General features: G+C 35.0%; 1 protein-coding gene across 3 annotated transcripts in view; it reads right to left on the reverse strand.

Annotated features, from left to right (window-relative positions):
* Positions 1-26261, reverse strand: part of CSMD3 (CUB and Sushi multiple domains 3) — a 1308251-nt gene that overhangs the window by 306626 nt on the left and 975364 nt on the right. For all 3 annotated transcript variants that reach the window (XM_030937706.1, XM_030937708.1, XM_030937707.1), the window contains one exon: positions 2809-3000. In XM_030937706.1, the coding sequence (XP_030793566.1) occupies positions 2809-3000 (192 nt within the window). The remainder of the gene's footprint in view (positions 1-2808; positions 3001-26261) is intronic.

Genomic DNA, 26261 nt, shown 5'->3' on the forward strand with positions numbered 1-26261 from the left:
AACTCTATGAAAGCCAATGAGAAAAGCAAAGACATTATCTGACATTTGTAAATCCCAAATTTTTAGTGAGTAAAGAAAATTATGTTAAATATACTCAACTCTAAATAGCATTTAGAAATGCATCTCTATTTTTACCCATCTAACCATAAAGCATTCAAAATACAAGTCAGAGATTCATAAATTAAGTTTTCAGCAATTTGTTCTGAATGCAGTGTTTTCTGAGGCAGTTACATGGGCATCAACTATGGATAACTATTTTACGATCTTCTTAATTTTTTTCCCAAATTCAATTTTATTTGTGTCTTCTTTCTTTCTCAAAAGCCCACTCACATTAATGTCTTCCTTATTTACCTTCATATTGAATGCTGCTACTTTCCCTCTGGCAATATCAAAGTAATTTGCGCACTGTCAAGTTTGTTGGAATGAATTCTATTAACTCCCTTAAAGACAACGTCCTTCTGTTTGGTATTTGCTATAAGACTATTTCTACATGCAAGCAAGCAAAATGTTTTACGCTCCGGGGTCTGAGACATAGAATTATGGAGTTTCTAAGAAGTTCAGGGTTTAATCTTTGGCATGGTATTTCCAATCATGAAGTTCTTTCTTATCAGTTTTAGAGGTCAAGCTTTCTGCAGCCTTCGCAATTTTTTAGACTTTTTTTTTTTTAAGGTTATTTTCTTCCTCAGAGAAGCTCTAATTTATATCTTCTCCTGAAGCTAGCTTTTCCTACCAAAAATAATACACAGTATCATTATCTACACAAAAACCTCACACAACCTGCTTAATTTAAGTAAGATTTAGTACTCAGCTTTTTTTTTTTTTTTTTTTTTTAGAATAGGACTTGCTAGCTAAAGCATATTCTTGTCTAAAAATGGAAATTTATAATAGCAGATCTCAGAACTTTTTCATCTTTTGCATCTTGGATTTTAGTGTTATCTAGAATTTTTGTGTAAGCCATTTAATATTTTATGATTCTATGTAAAAACAATTGGCATAAGTTAGCCCTTCTGGTAATTCTAATAAGCAACATCCTTTAGTCAAATCTAAGAATCACAATAAAGCAAGAAGTTCTACAGTAAGATTTTGGTGTTTTATAATTTATTCTTTACATAAATATTCTCTTCATGAGCTATGTGGTCAAATTCCGATTAATTAGAATAAGAAGTTTTAATTTAGTTGAAAATGTTTTGGTTAATTGAGTAGTAAACAAACTTGAAAATTTTGAAACAAATATGATACATTATTTTAATCTCTTTGCAGACATTTCTTAACAGTTTTTTTTTTATCAGATTCTATGAGTGCACTTACAGTAAAGGTAAATTAATTGATATTTGTTGATTCAGAATCTTGCAGTGTTACATGAAAAACAATATGGGTGTGAATAGAAATAGTGTAATGGGAGATATAGCTAAATCTGAACTGTTCAAGCGATGCCATTATTTCATACTTTATAAAAGGGTCTCTAATAAATTTACTTCTTTGGCAGTTGTCTTATTTTTTACAGCAGAAATCTAGAACTGTCTGTCTGGTTTGGGCCTTTGTATGTTGTTTGCTGATTTTAGTGTTTCTTTCAAATCCAACTTTTTTAGAGAAAATGTGTTGTAAAACTTTTTTATTTATTTATTTATTTCACTGGAAAGTAAGTTCATAGGAACAGAGAACTTTTCTGTTTTGTTCTATTGCTAATTTCCCACTGTTTAGAACAGTGCCTGAGACACAGTTAATGACCAATGAAGGTGATTTTGTAATTTTGTGTGGGGAGTTACAAGATGAGGTAAAATAAATCTGAATAATTGATTGAGCTTGTTCACTTCTAAATGAAGAACTAACACTCTTTTCCTATTTCCATGGGACTTTCAAAATAAATCACTGTGAAGTTTATGAGTTAGGTATAAGTGAACAAAAATAAGATTCTCTCTCTAAAACATGATACATTTGAATATACCAAATGCAATAAGAAATACAATGATGAACAAGATATAGAATCTTCTCCCAAGTTGCTTACAGTGTAGTAAGAGAGAGTATGTAAATAAACAAAATTTTCAATAGAGAAAACATAGTTTGTTCAAAATGTGTCGTAAATTCAAGATGATACAAATACTAAAGCACCTGAACAGAACAAAAAAGTTTAAGATTAAACTAGTTTAATTATGTAGCAGATTTTCTAACTATTTTTATTCCAAAAGTGGGACATTCCTCTAAGTCTTTCTCAGACCCAATAATAATTTGTGTTTTAATTTTCTAGAGTCTGACTTGGAGATTCAGTAACAGAGTACAGAGACAAAAGATAGCTGTAAGTATGATCCAGGCTGCTACAATTTCTTAGATCTTCCAAATAAAAACCAATATTCTTTTGGATTACATTAATTAAATGGAAAGACAAAGCTTGGAAATTCTGACATAGATTCTGACAATATTTTCTTTCTTAAATGAAATAACCATTTTAGAGACAAGATCAATATGACTCATTTTAACATAGAGTCTGAATCCATTCTTTAAGATTTAAAAGCAATGGAAAACTATGGTTAAATAGTAAATGAAGGATGATAGAATTTTTCAAGAGCTTTGATTCATAACTGTTTTAGGATCTTAGAATCATTAAAAAATTAATGAAATCATCAGTCTTTACCCCGTGGAAAAATAATACTCATTTTACAATCTTGTGCATTCTGGGGAGGTTAATAATCCTCTGAAATCTTGGACTCTCATATAGAATCTGTTGTAGAATATGGTTCTTAAGACATCAATACCAGTTTTTAACCATTGTTTTATGTTTATATAAAATTTTAATTGTTCTTTAATTCATACCTATACAGACTGGTGGGCTGGGCTGCCAGAAGTACCGATTTTCTACCTGAATGCAGGTTATTCTTTCCTCTCCTTGAAGTTCATATCCTGGGTCACATTGAAAAACGACAGTGTCCCCAGGTTCTCTTCCATCCCCATTTCGAGTCCCATTCATGGGGACCCCTGGGTCACGACACGCAGTGGCAACAGAACCTATCAAAAGACAGAGACAAAATTTTAGTTTTGATAACTACCAAAATCAATTTCATATATCCATGTGTTTTAGAAAATTAATTTTTAAAATTGTTGGGTCAATTTTTAAATGCTATACAATAAATGCTTTTGCTATATTTTATATAATTTATGTGTTAACTTATTTGAAGAAGTGGTGTAGTATTTTAGTTGCCAAATACTAGATTACTCAACATTATTAAATGTGTTTTAAAAGACACTGAAGAGTACAAAAAGAAAGCTTCATACTGGGAAAATACACTTGTTTGGAACATATTCACAGAAGACTTGTAGCTAGGATATACAAAGAGCTCTCAAAACTCAAAGCAAAAAAAAAAAAGGAGAAGAAGAAAATTAACAATCCATCCAGTTACAAAATGAGCAAAAGACATTTCAATGAAAACAGTATCAGAAAACACATGAAAAGATGTTCAACATCACTAATAGGGAAATGCAAATTAAAACCACAATGAGATATTACTATGTACATTTCAAATTGGTTCAATTTTTTTAAAAAAATATGATAACAACAAATGCTCGTGAGATTATGGAGAAAACTGGATAATTCATGCATTGCTGGTAGGAATGTAAAGTGGTACAACCCCTCTGGAAAGGATTATGGCACTTTCTTACAAAACTAATCATTCACTTACTATATACCACAACAATTGCACTCTTGAATATTTATCCAAAAGAAAATAAAACTTATATTTACATGAAAGCCTGTACACAAATATTCATAACAACTTTATTCATGGTTGCTAATAACTAGGAACAACCCAAATGTCATTCAACAGGTAAATGGTTAAACGATGGTAAATCCATCCCATGGAATATTACTCAGTAATAAAAAAGAATGATTCATATATATGACTTGGATGTATTTCAAGGGAATTGGGCTGAGTGAAAACAATACAATATCCAAATATGATCTACTGTTTAATTATTTTATGTAACATTCTTGAAGTGACAACATTTTAAAATTAGAGGCCAAGTGTAGTGATTCACACCTGTAATCCCAGCACTTTGGGACATCAAGGCAAGAGGATTTCGAAATGCAAGGAGTTTGAGACCAGCCTGGGCAGCTAAGTGAGACTCTGTCTATCCAAAAAAAAAAAAAAAAAAAAAAAAAATTAGCCCAGCATGGTGGCGGATGCCTGCAGTCCCAAATACTTGAGAGGCTGAGGTGAGAGGATAGCTTAAGCCTAGGAGGTCAAGGCTACAGTGAGCCATGATTGTCTGACTGTACTTAATTTATAAGTGAATTTGTTTTGTAATATCCATCAGTTTTTCTCAGCAGAGCAGTAAACAGAGCACCATGCATCAAAGAATCTGAGCAATTATAGTCTTCCAGTATGGATAGAGATCTTTTGTAAAAAATGTTTTATGTGTGTGTGTGTGAGAAATTTACCTATCAAATTTTTCTTGATTTGCTCTGGAATGGTTTCCAACCAAATTAAAATTGACTTATTGTATTAGTCTGTTTTCACACTGCTATAAACAACTACCTGGGACTGGGTAATTTATGAAGAAGAGAGGTTTAATTGACTCACAGTTCTGTAGGTTTAGTAGGAAGCATGGCTAGGAAACTCAGGAAACTTACAATCATGGCAGAAGGCAAAGGGGAAGCAAGCACATCTTACCATGGCAGAGAAGGAGAGAGACAGAGTGAAGGGGAAAGTGCCACACACTTTCAAAGAACCAGATCTCATGAGAACACACTCACTATCAAGAGAAGAGTAAGGGGAAAGTCCGCTCCCATGATTCAATCACCTCCTACCAAGCCCCTCCACTGACACGTGGGGATTACAATTAGAGATGAGATTTGGGTGGTAGCACACAGCCAAACCATATCACCTGTGGATTGGTTTTATAAGTGGAGAGTGATGTTCGACACACAAGGTTTACATTCAGGATGTTTTTATTAGAAAGAAGTGACATAAATGTGAAAAGTGCTATAGCTTTCAAACTGAGTAACAGGAATAATATAAAAGATTATGAAAAATACTTGTTTTATTTGAGATTTCCAGTGTACTGGACACAGGAAGCTTTCAGTTTAACATGTAGATTCTCAAAAATAAAAATGTTTGTGTAACAATGTTAGAAAAACATATTGAAATGAAAGAAGTCAATATCATCATATTTTAGCTGACTATGACAGGAAAAAAAGCTGAGTATGATGGGAAAACAGTGTTTTTACGCTACTGTCAGAATTACTGGGCTGAAAGATTTAAAGTGGGATATAGTAGCTAAAATAAGGTTTTGATTTGACAGCTAATATACAATATGTGAGAATACACATTTGCCTTTGGGCTTAGTTGACTTGAAGGAGAAGAGGGAGTAAATCCCTCAAGTTCCTTTTTCTTTCAATTAACAAACAAATTAGGAGTAAGACTTTAAAGAACAAGAAAGAATGATGGGCTTTAATGAAAGACCAAATAAAGTTTTTTCCTCTTGGAATTACTTGAGTTCTGAAAGCAGTTAGTTAAATACACACAGGAACAATTACTTCATGTAAATGCTATTGTCTTTTTTTTTTTTTTACTTATTCAAAGTTTGATTTTCATGCTCTTTATACTCTGTGTTGTAGGTAGGCAAAATTATAATAATTTTAACATCAATCATTCTTCATCTGTATTAAATAGAAACTGTAGCCAGTGAAGGAAATAACAATTTAAGAAGCTATGCCATATTTCCTTTCGAATTAGAAGTTAGATAATCTCACTTAATTAGAATGATTAAAAAACAATTATATAATATTAAAACAACTTTATTGATCACACATTTTAAAATACATTAATTATTTGTATTTTATATATACTTCTCATGTTTTTGAATCATATCATTCTCAAAATACATAATCCTTATTTATATTTTATTTTTGTTATTGTTTTTATATAAATTTTTAAGTAAAGGTTTGATCATCTTTATCCCCTCCTGTTCTGGAACAACATACAGAATATTTTTATAGAATGAGGACTTGTTTGGCAATTAAGTATTTTAATTTATCAACTATTTTAAATATGTAAAAATTTAAAAGTATATGTCAGAAAATACTATACTGACTGCCAATGTATTAACCGTTGGTAATTCACTCATTTTCCAAACGTCTTTATTTCAAATTGCTTCAGATTTATTTGGTGAAATGAATATCCGTATCTTTGTTTTATTAGATTTTAAGTCTGCCATTTATGTCTCAAATTAGGAGACATAATTTTTCCCTAACATAAATATGCAAAGTAAGCAGAAATTCCAACAAAGATAAAGGGTCTTAACTTTGTTGTCTCACCTGTAATAATATCATAAAAGGAACATTCTTGAAAGTGAATAATAGGCTTATATGTTATAACATTCAAATATAATTCGTGTTTGACCTGTAAAATCCCATGAAACTGTCAATAAAAGAATACTTCCCTGTCTTGTTTTCTTCGTCTCAAAAGGGCTGGCCAATTTCATTTTGGTTAGTCTAGGAATTATCCAGTGGCTAGTCTGTTACACAGATGTAGATTGTACTCCTTAAAGTAGCTTAACATTCATTAGAAAGAATAGTCACACAGAAAAAGTATATAAATAGAAGCGTACGTGAATAGCTAAGAATGCTAATATGTAATACTTATTGAGCACTTTCTACATTTAAAACACCATACTATGAACTACATCTCGATTCACAAGAAGTCTGAGAACTATTACTATCCATATTTTTCCATTGATAAAATTGAGGCTTAAAAAGGCTAAGGTGCTTTCCCAACATCGTACAATTACTTAGGCACAGTTAAAGTACAAATGCAGATATAACACCATATCCAAGGGACATTTTCTAAATAAAAGTCATAAAGCCTTTGTAATAAAATGTGCTTAAGTGTTGAATAGAGCATAAAACTCAAGGTATGATTATTTAAGTGGAAGTCTCTGAAACATGCTATTAATCTTTAAGTGTCATTTTAAAATCAGACGAGCAATTATCCACCTATTATTTTGACTAAAGTAGTCCAAAAACCTACACATTTATAACATCTTAAACATATTAATTTCTTTAAAAATATTTGCACAGATATCAACATTACAGCTTTACTAAGTAGGGTTCTATTACTATATATCAAATTGAATAAAGACTATCTAAGAAAGAGAAACTTAAAAAAGACAATTAATTTAGAACAGAGACCAATAAAATAACGATCATAGCAGTGATCACTGTCTCTATTTAGAGCATATAGTGTGCAAAGCACTTGACTAGCAGCTCAATTTACACTCTTAAGCTAAAACACAGAATCCTTACAAAGTGGTATTGTCATCCCCATTTTTAAATGGGCAAAATGAGATCTTAAAGTCTCAGAGATCTTAAGTGCATGTTCTTAGCAGACCTGGAATTTGAACTCAACCAGCAGGGCTCTTCATCACTACAGTGTGTTGTCTCAGCACAAACCTACCCCATTACCAGAAATAACATAAAGCCATATCCTACTAGTGGAACTCTGACAGCTGTTTATTGATGAAAGAATTGACTGAAAACAATCAGACCAATTTGAAATGGAAAGGCAAGAAATGTTGAACTATTTGTATCCCTTTATTACACATAAAAATATGTTGCTGCCTACATTTTTGCTATAATGGAAAGCAGAAAAGAAAGACGCAAGGTTATATTTGTGGTTATTAAAAATAATAGAAATAAAATTTATTCATATACATCTCCAAGTTTAGCCATGTATATGCCAAATATATGCCAAATAACATTTTAAAGTAACTACAATATGAAGAACATTTCCACTCCAACTGCTTTTTCACTATTTCTCCTTCTCATCCCTTATTTTGTTTTATTTCCTTCTTTACAATTTTTTGAGAGGGAAAGCAATAGATAGAAGCATTCTCTTCTTAACACCATCAAATCGATCACCTCACTGGTATTTACATCCATATTTTGCTTCCCCATCTTTTAAAATGGAGAAGTTGGCCTTGTTCTATAAAAAGCCAACCCTAGTTCCTGTGTTGCTGGTATTAAACACTGTTAAGGACTTCATTCGTAAATGTTTTTCATCTCCTCTGTATTACTAGCACACTGGATCATTCTCAGTTGCATGTACAGTACTATACTGGATCATTCTCAACAGCATGTAATTGTGGCTTATATCTTTCATCTTAAATAAACAAACAAAACTTTATAATATCCCCATCCTCTTTCAGGTGCTTTCCCATTCCTCTTCTTTCTTTAATAGAAAATCTATTAGATATATCTTCTGACAGAAGTTTCTATACAATTGTCTCCAGTTTTATTGTCAGTCTTTCCTCTATTCCACTATTTTTAAATCCAGACTGACAAATCCAGTGGTAACTTTTACACTTTCTTTCAAAAACCTTTCAGCAACATTTATTAGAGCTGACTATTCCTTCCTTCTTCAAGCGCTGTTTTGTTTTGTTTTGTTTTGTTTTTTGGCCTCCAATTCATTGGTCTAGTCTGGTTTTCTTTCTGGCTTATTTGCTGCTCTCTTTTGGTATCTTTTGCTTTTGTTACTTGATAACCTGATGACTGAGGGCTGGAGCACCTTAGGAATTAGTCCTTAATGCTCTTGTCCCTTCTTTCCACAATTTCTCACTAAATAACTTCACAAGTTTAAGTATTATTTTTAGCTTGATGCCCCTGAAATTTATATATCCAGACTTAACTTTTTTCTGAGCTCTTAACCATTCTCTTCAAGTGCCTATTTAACTTCTTTACTTAGATATCTAGTAGGTTCCTCAACTTACCATGTCCAAAATATTGCAAAATTATAAAACCTTTTAATCTTCTGATTTGGAAAGTAAAAATGTAAAAAATAAGTATAAAATTTCACCTATGTAAATTTTCCCTAGACACTTGATGTCATTGCAAATGTGCTTCTAATTTATTATAACCAGGTAAAAATATGTTTTAGAAATATATTCAAAATAGAAGGTAAAAATCATTGACATAGGAAATAGAGTGAACATTAGTTAAAAATATAAAATCTTCTAATTTTTATTCTATTTTTTATGCCAGTTATTTTAATTTATATGGCAGCATTTATTTCCAATAAAATGAGTTTTTCTGATTGTTATAATAAATTAGAAATAAATTTGCTATGACAAATTTTTACTTTCAAAATAAAACTGTTTCTCTTCCGCTAAAAACAAATAACTGTGCCCATGGCAGGTTTTTCTTTAAAATTCTCATTGCTCTGAATGTGAAAAAAAGATAGATATGTAAAAATAATGCAATTTTGTAACTGCTTATACATAGTAGAAACGATTTTTCAAGATATGTTGTTTTATTCTAATTGTTTATAAGGAATCTGTTTGAATTCACTACAAAAGAATGTATGCTTATCTGAGAAAACATATGTTACTTAGAAATTGTTTTTACAATACCATCAATCTTCATCACTGATCTAAATCCACTGAAAGAGTTCATAGCATTCGTCATTAAGTAACATGTCCTTATCAAATCTAGCTTTCCTATGCCCTAAGAAGAAATCAACTGTCCATCAGTATAAGAATTTTAAGAGAACTTTTTACTACAGTTAAAAATGAATGAATGAATGAATGAATGAATGAATGAATGAATGAACGAATCTGTCATTGTCATTTCAGTGTATGCTGAAGGTTTATTTATAATATGGTATTATTTTGAAGCCAGGAGATGTTTATTTTAAGTGTGCCATAACAATATTTACATTACATTTTAATTGCTTTAATCTGTTATGAATAACCTAGGGTTTTGTTCAGGAAAAAAACCAGATGGCACTAACTACTACAAAATATAACTGAGTTCTCATTATTGCTACTCTAAATATACTTCTCACTTATTTTATCTTTGCTTCCATCTAATTGAGAGTATAATTTCATTGGAAATATGCACTTCACTTAATATAGATTTCACAAGCCTAGCTGGTACATATGTAGTTTTCAACTGAAATATGGATGATTACTTGAAGTCAGAGATAAGTTGAACTACCATTGTGGTGACAAAAGCCAAAAACAAACAAACAAACAAACAAAAACAAACAAACAAACAAAAAAAACACTCGAGTTTTCTTATTGCATTGCTTGGTATAACAAAGAATAAATACACTGAAATCACTCGTAAGTTCTTATGTGTCCTTTTTGTTCAGGAAATCGAGTTTTTGGTATAAACTTGTTTATTTCAAGACCTTTCAAAGAAGAAAAATCTTGGATTTCATACAGTTGGATGAGTAATGATATCAGAAGCAAGAGACTTAGACTTAGTGCACCGTATTAAGAAAAGATACTAATCCCTTGTGTTAGTTCCCTGAATCTTTCCTGCCTCATCTGTAAAACTGGCCTAGGGGCAGGGCGCGGTAGATCACACCTGTAATCCCAGTACTTTGGGAGGCTGAGGCGGGCGAATCACGAGGTCAGGAGATTGAGACCTTCCTGACTAACACGGTGAAACTCTGTCTCTACTAAAAATACAAAAATTTAGCCGGGTGTGGTGGCGGGCACCTGTAGTCCCAGCTACTTGGGAGGCTGAGGCAGGAGAATGGCGTGAACCCGAAAGGCGGAGTTTGCAGTGAGCTGAGCTCAAGCCATTGCACTCCAGCCTGGGCAAGAGAGCAAGGCTCCATCTCAAAAAAAAAAAAAAAAAAAAAAAAAATTCCTGGCCTAGGACTATTTCATCTATTTTATTTAGAATCAGACAAAATATTAAATTTTTATTCTAACAATTATATTCATAATTCTATGAAAATACAATTCTGAAATGAAAAAAATCAAGTAGATTTTAATATGCACTGTATAGGTTTTTTAAGAAGTAATTTTATATTTTTTGCAGTGTGTCAGGAGACTTAGCAAGGTCATGGTCCAAATTTGATATTCACAATTTCTTACATCCCTCTCTTTCAGCTTTATTGCCTTATATTTTTCTATTGGCTGAAAATGACAATGTATTCTCCACTTCACTATCTATAAGAAAATCAAGATGGGTAATGGGAATACTTAACCTGTGAGAAAAATCCCATCCAGAGTCAAATCAATCAGAAAATATTTGAAATGCAGATGGTAACCTAGAGGTGCATTTCACCCTGGAGAATTTTGCCCTTGATTGAGCCCTTGCTTTGTACATGATCCATCAATTTTATAAAGAATGTTCAACATCATTATTAGGCCCACATTCTGCCAGCTACTCAGAAATGTGGCTATCTTTAGAATTACATTATGTTCCTAAGGATACATCTAATGATATGGTAAGTCAGGTTAAAGTTGATGGCAGCAGGACAGACACATTCCCATCAACCCAGGAGAGAAACAAAGCTGCTTAATGCATGGTATGGAAAAGAAACCTCAAAACCAGTGTTGTAATATCTTTCCAAGTATATAGAAATCCCTTTTTAAAAAAATGCATATGCATTTATTTATTATGCCAAATAATTATTGAGCCAGGTATCATGCTTGATTTTGGAGATATTAACAGGAACAACACAGCCCTGCTTTCATAGATTATTAGGCTCCAGTATGCTTACAGAGTGAGGGTACAATCAAAGGCCTGTTAGCTTGAAGACTGTCAAAACGATCTGTACAAGAAACTCTTTTTACATCCAAAGATTATAGAAAAGTATATGAGTCGATTTGAAATAGAATTCTAGTATACGGAAATGACCAATATAAGTTAAAAAAAAAAAGAGAGAAATTATGTAAAAATGGTTTCACATTACTTCTAACTGACAGTATACAGTATTTGTGTGCTTTTAGTTTTACATTATTACAAAATTTACCCATTCAATCAGATTCATTAAATATTTACTAAGTACCAAGTACCAGGTGTCGTGCCAAGTTGTGGGGACACAAATATCAAGGATGACATCCTTACCCTTCAGGGAACACAGGCTAAGAGGAGTGTAGATGCAAAAATAGTTTTAAAATAGTAACATGTGTATCAAAATCTGAGGACTTTGTTATTGAAACTGAAAAAATTGTTAAGCATGAAACAAGAAGCTAAAAGTAAATAAAATTAAATAATTATAATATGTGTTGAGTAACATAATTGATATTATATTGACGCATGTCTCAAAATAGTTATCTATACAAAACTATTTTAAAAACAAAATAATTCCTAAAAAGTTAAAATGACATATCTGTGTACAAAAGCATCTTCTTTATGTGAATTTCCTGAATATTAAAATAACATGCAAAATAATCATTTGTGTTATACATTTGCATTCTTTAATTGGTTTCTTAGCCACATTTAATGCCTTTTTTACTATGTTTTCTAAAGAATGTGTTTTTTCAATATATTCTTATTTTTATTAGTATTGCTAGAAACATTTTTATATATTTTAAACTGTCGGTGGCTCAACTGATGTCATCATAAACCATACTATTTTTAATTGAGAAAATTTCCTCTTTTTGGTGTTAAGCTACTTGGTAAGCTCAGGGTTAATTCTCTGAAATGAAGAAAAATTTCAATTTAATTTTTATTTTCATTAAGCAGTATGTAAACATTTCAGCTCAAATATTTTCACAAGTATTGAATTTTAACTTCTTTTCAGAATACAATTTTTGACACACTTTTATAACATGAAACTTGTCAAACAAGTTTTTGAAAATTATAAGTTTTTGAAATATTTATCTACAAGCTATATTATATACAAAATAAATTTTACAAATATAATTTTATTTATATATAATTTATATTAAATAAACATTTTCTTTTTTTAATTTTGCATTTTTTTTATTATACTTTAAGTTCTAGGGTACATGTGCATAACGTGCAGGTTTGTTACATATGTATACTTATGCCATGTTGGTGTGCTGCACCCATCAACTCGTCAGCAACCATCAGTTCATCATTTATATCAGGTATAACTCCCCAATGCAATCCCTCCCTCCTCCCCCCTCCCCATGATAGGCCCCTGTGCGTGATGTTCCCCTTCCCGAGTCCAAGTGATCTCATTGTTCAGTTCCCACCTATGAGTGAGAACATGCGGTGTTTGGTTTTCTGTTCTTGTGATAGTTTGCTAAGAATGATGGTTTCCAGCTGCATCCATGTCCCTACAAAGGACGCAAACTCATCCTTTTTTATGGCTGCATAGTACTCCATGGTGTATATGTGCCACATTTTCTTAATCCAGTCTGTCACAGATGGACATTTGGGTTGATTCCAAGTCTTTGCTATTGTGAATAGTGCCGCAATAAACATATGTGTGCATGTGTCTTTGTAGTAGAATAATTTATAATCCTTTGGGTATATACCCAGTAGTGGGATGGCTGGGTCATATGGTACATCTAGTTCTAGATCCTTGAGGAATTGCCATACTGTTTTCCATAATGGTTGAACTAGTTTACAATCCCACCAACAGTGTAAAAGTGTTCCTATTTCTCCACATCCTCTCCAACACCTGTTGTTTCCTGATTTGTTAATGATTGCCATTCTAACTGGTGTGAGATGGTATCTCATTGTGGTTTTGATTTGCATTTCTCTGATGGCAAGTGATGATGAGCATTTTTTCATGTGCCTGTTGGCTGTATGAATGTCTTCTTTTGAGAAATGTCTGTTCATATCCTTTGCCCACTTTTTGATGGGGTTGTTTGTTTTTTTCTTGTATATTTGTTTGAGTTCTTTGTAGATTCTGGATATTAGCCCTTTGCCAGATGAGTAGGTTGCAAAAATTTTCTCCCATTCTGTAGATTGCCTGTTCACTCTGATGGTAGTTTCCTTTGCTGTGCAAAAGCTCTTTAGTTTAATTAGATCCCATTTGTCAATTTTGGCTCTTGCTGCCGTTGCTTTTGGTGTTTTAGACATGAAGTCCTTGCCCATGCCTATGTCCTGAATGGTACTACCTAGATTTTCTTCTAGGGTTTTTATGGTATTAGGTCTAACATTTAAGTCTCTAATCCATCTTAAATTAATCTTCGTATAAGGGGTAAGGAAAGGATCCAGTTTCAGCTTTCTACTTATGGCTAGCTAATTTTCCCAGCACCATTTATTAAATAGGGAATCCTTTCCCCATTTCTTGTTTCTCTCAGGTTTGTCAAAGATCAGATGGCTGTAGATGTGTGGTATTATTTCTGAGGACTCTGTTCTGTTCCATTGGTCTATAGCTCTGTTTTGGTACCAGTACCATGCTGTTTTGGTTACTGTAGCCTTGTAGTATAGTTTGAAGTCAGGTAGTGTGACGCCTCCAGCTTTATCCTTTTGACTTAGGATTGTCTTGGCAATGCGGGCTCTTTTTTGGTTTCATATGAACTTTAAAGCAGTTTTTTCCAATTCTGTGAAGAAACTCATTGGTAGCTTGATGGGGATGGCATTGAATCTATAAATAACCTTGGGCAGTATGGCCATTTTCACGATATTGATTCTTCCTATCCATGAGCATGGTATGTTCTTCCATTTGTTTGTGTCCTCTTTGATTTCACTGAGCAGTGGTTTGTAGTTCTCCTTGAAGAGGTCCTTCACATCCCTTGTAAGTTGGATTCCTAGGTATTTGATTCTCTTTGAAGCAATTGTGAATGGAAGTTCATTCCTGATTTGGCTCTCTGCTTGTCTGATACTGGTGTATAAGAATGCTTGTGATTTTTGCACATTAATTTTGTATCCTGAGACTTTGCTGAAGTTGCTTATCAGCTTAAGGAGATTTTGGGCTGAGACAATGGGGTTTTCTAAATATACAATCATGTCATCTGCAAACAGGGACAATTTGACTTCTTCTTTTCCTAACTCAATACCCTTGATTTCTTTCTCTTGCCTGATTGCCCTAGCCAGAACTTCCAACACTATGTTGAATAGGAGTGGTGAGAGAGGGCATCCCTGTCTTGTGCCAGTTTTCAAAGGGAATTTTTCCAGTTTTTGCCCATTCAGAATGATATTAGCTGTGGGTTTGTCATAAATAGCTCTTATTATTTTGAGGTACGTTCCATCAATACCGAATTTATTGAGTGTTTTTAGCATGAAGGGCTGTTGAATTTTGTCAAAAGCCTTTTCTGCATCTATTGAGATAATCATGTGGTTCTTGTCTTTGGTTCTGTTTGTATGCTGGATTAGGTTTATTGATTTGCGAATGTTTAACCAGCCTTGCATCCCAGGGATGAAGCCCACTTGATCATGGTGGATAAGCTTTTGGATGTGCTGCTGAATCCGGTTTGCCAGTATTTTATTGAGAATTTTTGCATCAATGTTCATCAGGGATATTGGTCTAAAATTCTCTTTTTTTGTTGTGTCTCTGCCAGGCTTTGGTATCAGGATGATGTTGGCCTCATAAAATGAGTTAGGGAGGATTCCCTCTTTTTCTATTGATTGGAATAGTTTCAGAAGGAATGGTACCAGCTCCTCCTTGTACCTCTGGTAGAATTCAGCTGTGAATCCATCTGGTCCTGGACTTTTTTTTGGTGGGTAGGCTATCAATCGTTGCCTCAATTTCATAGCCTGCTATTGGTCTATTCAGGGATTCAACTTCTTCCTGGTTTAGTCTTGGGAGAATGTAAGTGTCCAGGAAATTATTCATTTCTTCTAGATTTTCTAGTTGATTTGCGTAGAGGCATTTATAGTATTCTCTGATGGTTGTTTGTATTTCTGTGGGGTCGGTGGTGATATCCCCTTTATCATTTTTTATTGCATCTATTTGATTCCTCTCTCTTTTCTTCTTTATTAGTTTTGCTAGCGGTCTGTCAATTTTGTTGATCTTTTCAAAAAATCAACTCCTGGATTCATTGATTTTTTGGAGGGTTTTTTGTGTCTCTATCTCCTTCAGTTCTGCTCTGATCTTAGTTATTTCTTGCCTTCTGCTAGCTTTTGAATGTGTTTGCTCTTGCCTCTCTAGTTCTTTTAATTGTGATGTTAGAGTGTCACTTTTAGATCTTTCCAGCTTTCCCTTGTGGGCATTTAGTGCTATAAATTTCCCTCTACACACTGCTTTAAATGTGTCCCAGAGATTCTGGTATGTTGTATCTTTGTTCTCATTGGTTTCAAAGAACATCTGTATTTCTGTCTTCATTTCCTTATGTACCCAGTAGTCATTCAGGAGCAGGTTGGTCAGTTTCCATGTAGTTGAGCGGTTATGATTGAGTTTCTTAGTCCTGAGTTCTAGTTTGATTGCACTGTGGTCTGAGAGACAGTTTGTTATAATTTCTGTTCTTTTACATTTGCTGAGGAGTGCTTTACTTCCAATTATATGGTCAATTTTGGAATAAGTGCGATGTGGTGCTGAGAAGAATGTATATTCTGTTGATTTGGGGTGGAGAGTTCTATAGATGTCTATTAGGTCCGCTTGGTGCAGAGATGAGTTCAATTCCTGGATATCCTTGTTAACTTTCTGTCTTGTTGATCTGTCTAATTTTGACAGTGGAGTGCTGAAGTCTCCCATTATTATTGTATAGGAGTCTAAGTCTCTTTGTAAGTCTCTAAGGACTTGCTTTATGAATCTGGGTGCTCCTGTATTGGGTGCATATATATTTAGGATAGTTAGCTCTTCCTGTTGAATTGATCCCTTTACCATTATGTAATGGCCTTCTTTGTCTCTTTTGATCTTTGATGGTTTAAAGTCTGTTTTATCAGAGACTAGGATTGCAACCCCTGCTTTTTTGTGTTCTCCATTTGCTTGGTAGATCTTCCTCCATCCCTTTATTTTGAGCCTATGTATGTCTCTGCATGTGAGATGGGTCTCCTGAATACAGCAGACTGATGGGTCTTGAATCTTTATCCAGTTTGCCAGCCTGTGTCTTTTAATTGGAGCATTTAGTCCATTTACATTTAAGGTTAATATTGTTATGTGTGAACTTGATCCTGTCATTATGATATTAACTGGTTATTTTGCTCGTTAGTTGATGCAGTATCTTCCTAGCCTCGATGGTCTTTACATTTTGGCCTGTTTTTGCAATGGCTGGTACCGGTTGTTCCTTTCCATGTTTAGGGCTTCCTTCAGGGTCTCTTGTAAGGCAGGCCTGGTGGTGACAAAATCTCTAAGCATTTGCTTATCTGTAAAGGATTTTATTTCTCCTTCACTTATGAAACTTAGTTTGGCTGGACATGAAATTCTGGGTTGAAAATTCTTTTCTTTAAGAACGTTGAATATTGGCCCCCACTCTCTTCTGGCTTGGAGAGTTTCTGCCGAGAGATCTGCTGTTAGTCTGATGGGCTTCCCTTTGTGGGTAACCCGACCTTTCTCTCTGGCTGCCCTTAAGGTTTTTTCCTTCATTTCAACTTTGGTGAATCTGGCAATTATGTGTCTTGGAGTTGCTCTTCTGGAGGAGTATCTTTGTGGCGTTCTCTGTATTTCCTGAATTTGAATGTTGGCCTGCCCTAGTAGGTTGGGGAAGTTCTCCTGGATGATATTCTGAAGAGTGTTTTCCAAGTTGGTTCCATTTTCCCCCTCACTTTCAGGCACCCCAATCAGATGTAGATTTGGTCTTTTTACATAATCCCATACTTCTTGCAGGCTTTGTTCATTTCTTTTTCTTCTTTTTTCTTTTGGTTTCTCTTCTCGCTTCATTTCATTCATTTGATCCTTAATCGCTGATACTCTTTCTTCCAGTTGATCGAGTCGGTTACTGAAGCTTGTGCATTTGTCACGTATTTCTCGTGTCATGGTTTTCATCTCTGTCATTTCGTTTATGATCTTCTCTGCATTAATTAGTCTAGCTGTCAATTCTTCCACTCTTTTTTCAAGATTTTTAGTTTCTTTGCACTGGGTACATAATTCCTCCTTTAGCTCTGAGAAGTTTGATGGACTGAAGCCTTCTTCTCTCATCTCGTCAAAGTCATTCTCTGACCAGCTTTGATCCGTTGCTGGTGATGAGCTGCGCTCCTTTGCAGGGGGAGATGCACTCTTATTTTTTGAATTTTCAGCTTTTCTGCCCTGCTTCTTCCCCATCTTTGTGGTTTTATCTTTCTCTGGTCTTTGATGATGGTGACGTACTGATGGGGTTTTGGTATAGGTGTCCTTCCTGTTTGATAGTTTTCCGTCTGACAGTCAGAAGGACTGTCTGTTGGTCTGTTGGAGATTGCTTGAGGTCCACTCCAGACCCTGTTTGCCTGGGTATCAGCAGCAGAGGTTGCTGAAGATAGAATATTGCTGAACAGCGAGTGTACCTGTCTGATTCTTCCTTTGGAAGTTTCCTCTCAGGGGTGTACTCCACCCTGTGAGGTGTGGGGTGTCAGACTGCCCCTAGTGGGGGATGTCTCCCAGCTAGGCTACTCAGGGGTCAGGGACCCACCTGAGCAGGCAGTCTGTCCCTTCTCAGATCTCAACCTCCATGTTGGGAGATCCACGGCTCTCCCCAAAGCTGTCAGACAGAGTCGTTTGCGTCTGCACCGGCCCCTGCTGCTTCCCCTGTTGGTCTTCAGCTGTGCGCTGTCCCCAGAGGTGGAGACTACAGAGACAGGCATGCTTCCTTGAGCTGCTGTGAGCTCCACCCAGTTCGAGCTTCCCAGCGGCTTTGTTTACCTACTTAAGCCTCAGCAATGGCGGGCGCCCCTCCCCCAGCCTCGCTGCTGCCTTGCGGATAGATCACCGCAGACTGCTGTGTTAGCAGTGAGGGAGGCTCCGTGGGCGTGGGACCCTCCCGGCCAGGTGTGGGATATATTCTCCTGGTGTGCCTGTCTGCTTAAAGCGCAGTATTGGGGTGGGAGTTACCCGATTTTCCAGGTGTTGTGTGTCTCAGTTCCCCTGGCTAGGAAAACGGATTCCCTTCCCCCTTGCGCTTCCAGGTGAGGCGATGCCTCGCCCTGCTTCAGCTCTCGCTGGTCAGGCTGCAGCAGCTGACCAGCACCGATTGTCCGGCACTCCCTAGTGAGATGACCCCAGTATCTCAGTTGAAAATGCAGAAATCACAGGTCTTCTGTGTTGCTCACGCTGGGAGTTGGAGACTGGAGCTGCTTCCTATTCGGCCATTAAATAAACATTTTCTTAACTTTATTCTATCCCAGAATAAAGTGAACATTTAATCCAATTAAAAATAACTATCAAAAGATCCTTTCTTCAACAAGTCAAGGCATACTAAAATACTAAAGTTTGAAATTTTCATTCTTTTAAAGAAATCACACTTAAATGTCTTCCTGTTTATTGTTTTGAATAATTGCTATTTACTTAAAAATTCTAAAAGCTGAAGATTGTTAGCATTCTACTAACTGAATACTTTAAGATTTTCAATGTATTTTAATGAATAGCTATCAAAATGTAAAGGTTTTATTTTCAGAATCATTCAGTATCATAGTAGGGCATTTTGGTTTGTTTGGAAGATAGTACTTCAAAAAACGCAAACCTTTCTAGTACTTATTGACAATGATCAGGATAAAGAGAACACGGTACTGGCATACTATGTTCTTTTATTTATTTTTTGAATCAGCTTTATTTTCTCTCTCTCTCACTCTTTCTCTGTGTCTCTCACAACCACACCCAGAAACACACACCACTTAGTTCAATTATTTCAATTACATATAAAATATTTGTATATTTTAACTACAGTTTTATTATGATGGGTAAATATTACAATTTTATTGGTTGCAGTTATGAATTCTGTGTTCATAATAACCAATTCCTAGTACATTTCTGTTTTTTTAATTTTGTAAGAGACTTTTTTTTATTGTGAGGTTATGTACCACCAAAATTTACATTTGTATTTTATCACAAAATAAATAATTTTATCTTTAATATTAAATTTTAATTTGTGGCCTTTGCTCACTTTCAAATATTTAAAAGATTTTAAATATTAAGTTTATAGTTTTTTTTTTAAAGGGTTGTGATGTTTATAACATATGTAAAAGTAAGATAAATGAAAACATGCCCCAAAGACCTGAAGGAGGAAATGAAAATATACTATTAGAAGGTTATTACATTATATGTGAGGTGGTATAATATTATTTAATGATAGGTTTGTCTATTTGATGTAATGACAGGTTTTCATAAGCTAAAGATATACGTTACAAGTGTTAGAGCAAATGCTTTCCTTTCCTCCCAAAAGAGGTATAGCTAATAAGCTAACAGAAGAGAAAAAATGATGGTAAAATAAAAGGAACAATTAACAGGTGGATTCAATAATATATATATTCAATTATATATATATATATATATATATATAGCAATATGGTAGACAAAGTTTAACCAAGTGAATAATTGTACTAAACATAAATGGTCTAATGCTTAAAAGACTCCAACTAAGGGATACAGATTTTCAAACTATAAAACATCAAGATGCAACCATAAGCTATTTACTAGTAGTCTACTTTAAATATAAAGACACTGGCAACTTAAAAGTAAAAAGGTGCTAAAAGGCAGAACATGCCACACTAATCATAGGATATACATATAGACAAAGTAAATTTTAACACAGGAAAATTACCAGAGAAAAAGAGAGAGATTTCATACCAATAAAAGAATCAAAAAAGGGTCAAAAAAACCCCATAGTATCCAAAATGTATGCAGCTCATAACATATCTTCAAACTGCACGAAGCAAAAAATAAAAGTAAAAGATGAAAAGAATAGACAAATGTGAAACTGCACTGGGGCGTTTTAACACTTTTCTTGAGTAGTTGATAAAATAAGTGAGCAGGAAGTAATGATAGTGAATAATTAACACTATCAACAAAATTGATATTTATAAAACACTGCAAAAACAATGGGAATACACTTTTTTTAGGTAGGTGCATGATGTTTTTTTTTTTTTTTTTTTTTTTTAAACAAGCTGGGCTATGGTTTTCTCAGTAAAACAAGCTTCAGTAAATTTGTTTGTTTGTTTGTTTGTTTATTTGTTTTGAGACAGAGTCTTGCTCTGTCACCCAGGTTAGAGTGCAGTGGCAAGATCTCAGCTCACTGCAAGCTCCGCTTCCCAGGTTCACTCCATTCTCCTGCCTCAGCCTCCCGAGTAGCTGAGACTATAGGCGCCCACCACCATGCCCAGCTAATTTTTTGTATTTTTAGTAGAGACAGGGTTTCATGTGTTAGCCAGGATGGTTTTGATCTCCTGACCTCGTGATCCACCCACCTCAGCCTCCCAAAGTGCTGGGATTACAGGCGTGAGCCACCGCACCTGGCCTAAGTCTCAGTAAATTTAAAAATAATAAAATATTAATTTTAACTGAATTTATAATATATGTTTAACTTTAACACAATCAAATTTCAAAGACTTTACTTTGACATCATGAAATGAATACAAAAATAAAACTTGCATTGGAATTTAAGTATTTGAGGCAATCAATGTTACTGATTCTCTAATTGACGCAATTGATGTGACTCATATAAAAATAGATTTATTCAGCTATTTGTGAAGTTCTGCTAAGGGAGCTGGTGTATTAACACTCTTCTTACATTCTCAGAAGATAATGTAGAATACAGTGATGAAATTAGTATAGTAGAGTTTTCATTTGACCTAAATACAAAGTCCTCCTTTTTAAAACATGTTTCTGTCTTCTGGTTTTCACATCATCAGTGAAAACACTATGGTCCTCATGTCTGTTAACATACACTGTATGCAAGTTGCAAGTTCATCACCATTTAAAAAAAAAAAATTAATTGAGTTTTTTTGTAATTAGTGTGCAGACATTATTAGCAGTTTGTACATAATCCTTAATGTAAATATTAAAAATCTAAAAATCATGTAGCTAATCCAAACATCTATTCTAATGATTTATCATCTTAATGTTTGTAGGCAATTTACTCATAAAAAAAGAATACCAAGTAATAGTATCTTAAAATAACTAGTTATACACTCTTAGGTCTAAAGTCCCAACATATACCAAGATTTAAAGACAGAAAACCAGGATTCAAACACAGCAAATTCTTCAATTAAAATATCCCATTCTTCATTACATGCTAGCAAGTAATTAGGAAATAAAAACCTATTACTAACAAAGATATCGTGACGCCAGTGATAAATTGAATACCAAGGAGCACTTTAATTTAGGAAATAATTCCAATAAAAAGAACATGACAAGTGACATCAGCATGATGGCAAAGTAAAAAGTCCTGTACACTCTACCCCCCAAAAAACACAAATTCGAGAACAAATCATCAACAAATTTCCTTTATGAGAAATCCAGAAACTAAGTGAAAGGCTCCTGCAGTCCAGGTGAATGTGAAACCAGACTGACCAAAACTAGAAGAGAGATCCAGAACACCCTCTCGCCAGAATCCCCACCACTGGCACAGTGCTATATAATAAGGAAGAGATTCACTCCTAGCTCCCAGCTTCTCCCGGAGGAGAAAAGGGCTTGGTTTGCACATGCAGCACCCCAACGATTCCAAGAGGGCTCTGCAAAGGTCTGGCTTCTGTTTTGCCAGTCTTGGATCTCTGATGGGACCAGCACAGTATGTTAGCTAGGGAAAACAGAGATGGAAGCTAGGGACATCAATTGCCCCTAGCTTCAAGCTTCCCTGCTACTCAGATGTCCCAAGTCTTCTTTGTGCTCAGCATAACATAAGCAACAACAACAAACACAAACAAACAAACAAAAATCAGCTCTCAGTTTCTCTCTGAGAAGAAAATGAGTTTATCTGAGCATCCAATGCCCCAACTTTGCCAGGACTGCCCAAAGAACTGGCAACTATTTGCCAGTCTTACAACTCTAACTGGTCTGCCACAAATAAGGGATAACGGAAATAGTGATTTGGACGGGTACATGTCATAGTTTCCCCCAGTGGGTCAGCACAGAGCAAATACACAAAAAGCACAGCTAGTGAGGTACAGTGGCTCACACCTGTAATCCGAGTACTTTGAATATTTGAAAGGCCGAGTTCAGGAGTTCAAAATCAGCCTGAACAGCATGGCAAAACCACATCCCCACAAAAAATACAAAAATTAGCCAGCAGAGTGGTGCATGTCTATAGTCTCAGCTACTGAGAAGGCTGAGGCAGAAGGATCAATTGGAGCCTGGGAGGTTGAGACTGCTGTGCTTTGTGAGTATGCCACTGCACTACAGCCTGGGTGACAGAACAAGACTCTGTCTCAGAAAAACAAACCAACAAAACCCAGCTGTCTGTTCCTCCTTGTACAGTTGGTAGAAACTGTAGAATCTCTGGCCAGGTTGATTGATGGTGGTCTTCTTTGGTACAAGCAGAGTCTGGGCAGACAGGATGCAGTGTGTATAATCGGATAATACACATACGCCAATGCAGAGCATCAAGGAAATTAAGAATCAAAAAATAATTCAAACAAAGGAATAAGATAAATCTCCAGACAACAACCTTAATAAAATGAAGTTATACAATTTATCTGACAGAAAAGTCAAAATAACTATCATAAAGATGCCCACAAGGGTCAAGAGAATCATGCATGAACAAAATGAGAATTTCAACAAACAGATAGAAAATATAAGAAAGTACCAAACAGAAATCATGGGGCTGAAGAACACAATAACTGAAGTGAAAAATAACTAGTGAGGTTCAGCAGCAGACTAGATCAAGCTAATAAAAGGACCAGCAACTCAAGGAGACATCATTAAAAATAATTCAGTCAAATGGGCAAAAACTAGAAGCATTCCCTTTGAAAACTAGCACAAGACAGGGATGCCCTCTCTCACCACTCCTGTTCGGTATAGTGTTGGAAGTTCTGGCTAGGGCAATCAGGCAGGAGAAAGAAATAAAGGGTATTCAATTAGGAAAAGAGGAAGTCAAATTGTCCCTGTTTGCAGATGACATGATTGTATATTTAGAAAACCCCATCATCTCAGCCCAAAATCTCCTTAAGCTGATAAGCGACTTCAAAGAAGTCTCAGGATACAAAATCAATGTGCAATCACAAGAATTCCTATACAGCAATAACAGAGAGCCAAATCATGAGTGAACTCTCATTCACAACTGCTACAAAGAGAATAAAATAGCTAGGAATCCAACTTACAAAGGATATGAAGGACCTCTTCAAGGAGAACTACAAACCACTGCTCAACAAAATAAAAGAGGACACAAACAAATGGAAGAACATTCCATGCTCATGAATAGGAAGAATCAATATTGTGAAAATGGCCATACTGCCCAAGGTAATATATAGATTCAATGCCATCCCCATTAAGTTACTAATGACTTTCTTCACAGAATTGACAAAAACTACTTTAAAGTTCGTATGGAAACAAAAAAGAGCCCGCATCGCCAAGACAATCCTAAGCCAAAAGAACAAAGCTGGAGGCATCACGCTACCTGACTTCAAACTATACTACATAGCTACAGTAACCAAAACAGCATAGTACTGGTACCAAACAGAGATATAGACCAATGGAACAGAACAGAACCCTCAGAAATAATACCACACATCTACAACCATCTGATCTTTGACAAACCTGACAAAAACCAAAAATGGGGAAAGGATTCCCTGTTTAATAAATGGTGGTGGGAAAACTGGTTAGCCATATGTAGAAAGCTGAAACTGGATCCCTTCCTTACACCTTATACAAAAATTAATTCAAGATGGATTAAAGACTTTGACGTTAGACCTAATACCATAAAAACCCTAGAAGAAAACCTAGATAATACCATTCAGGACATAGGCACGGGCAAGGACTTCATGACTAAAACACCAAAAGCAATGGCAACAAAAGCCAAAATTGACAAATGGGATCTAATTAAACTAAAGAGCTTCTGCACAGCAAAAGAAACTACCATCAGAGGGAACAGGCAACCTACAGAACGGGAGAAAATTTTTACAATCTAGCCATCTGACAAAGGGCTAATATCCGGAATCTACAAAGAACTTAAACAAATTTACAAGAAAAAAATCAAATAACCCCATCAAAAAGTGGGCAAAGGATATGAAGAGACACTTCTCAAAAGAAGACATTTATGCAGCCAACAGACACATGAAAAAATGCTCATCATCACTGGCCATCAGAGAAATGCAAATCAAAACCACAATGAGATACTATCTCACACCAATTAGAATGGCAATCATTAAAAAGTCAGGAAACAACAGGTGCTGGAGAGGATATGGAGAAATAGAAACACTTTTACACTGTTGGTGGGACTGTAAACGAGTTCAACCATTGTGGAAGACAGTGTGGCGATTCCTCAAGGATCTATAACTAGAAATACCATTTGACCCAGCCATCCCATTACTCGGTATATACCCAAAGGATTATAAATCATGCTGCTCTAAAGACACGTGCACATGTATGTTTATTGTGGCACTATTCACAATAGCAAAGACTTGGAACCAACCCAAATGTCCATCAATGATAGACTGGATTAAGAAAATATAGCACATATACACCATGGAATAGTATGCAGCCATAGAAAAAGGCTGAGTTCATGTCCTTTGTAGGGATATGGATGAAGCTAGAAACCATCATTCTGAGCCAACTATCGCAAGGACAGAAAACCAAACACTGCATGCTCTCACTCATAGGTGAGAATTGAACAATGAGAACACTTGGACACAGAGTGGGGAACATCACACACTGGGGCCTGTCATGGGGTGGGGAGAGGGGACAGGGATAGCATTAGGAGATATACCTAATGTAAATGATGAGTTAATGGGTGCAGCACACCAACATGACACATGTATACATATGTAACAAACCTGCACATTGTGCACATGCACCCTAGAACTTAAAAGTATAATAAAAAAATAAAATAAATAAATAAAAAATAAAAATAATTCAGTCAAAAGAGCAAAAAGAATGAAATAATGAAGAAAGTGAAGAAATCTTGAAGCTCACAATTTAGGGACCAATATTTACATTAGGAGAGTGTCAGAAGGAGAACAGAAAAAGAAAAACAAAATAGTTTACTCAAGCAAATAATAGCTAAAATCTTCCCAAATCTGGAGAATGAAATGAAAATTCAGACCCAAGAACTCCAAAGAACACCAAATAAGAGTAACCTAAAGAAATCCACATTGAGGTACATTACAAGCAAATTGTCAATAGTCATTAAAGACAAAGAAAACATTTTGAAAGCAGAAAGCGAAGAAGAACTTGTCACATATAAGGGGAAGCTCCCTAAGAGTAGCTATTTCAGCAGAAGCTTTGGAGACCATAAAGGAGGGTGATGGTATATTTAAAATGTGAAAAGAAAAAATAGCCTGCCACCATACATGGCCAAACTGTCTTTCAAAAATGAAGGACAGAAAAAGACTCCCAAACAAAAACTGAAGGAGCTTATCACCACTAGACATGCCTTACAAGAAATGCCAAGAAAGGTCTTCAATTTGAAATGAAAGGATTCTATATATCAAACATACAACACAAGAATATATAAAACTCAGTGGGGACTTTGCATTAGAAGTCCGTGTTGATCCTACCACAGTGGAACACAGCATTGGGCAGAATTCCAAAGCCCTTGACTCCGGGCCAGTACCC

This window comes from Rhinopithecus roxellana, chromosome 9, assembly GCF_007565055.1.
Source record: "Rhinopithecus roxellana isolate Shanxi Qingling chromosome 9, ASM756505v1, whole genome shotgun sequence".
Taxonomy (NCBI): Eukaryota; Metazoa; Chordata; class Mammalia; order Primates; family Cercopithecidae; genus Rhinopithecus; species Rhinopithecus roxellana.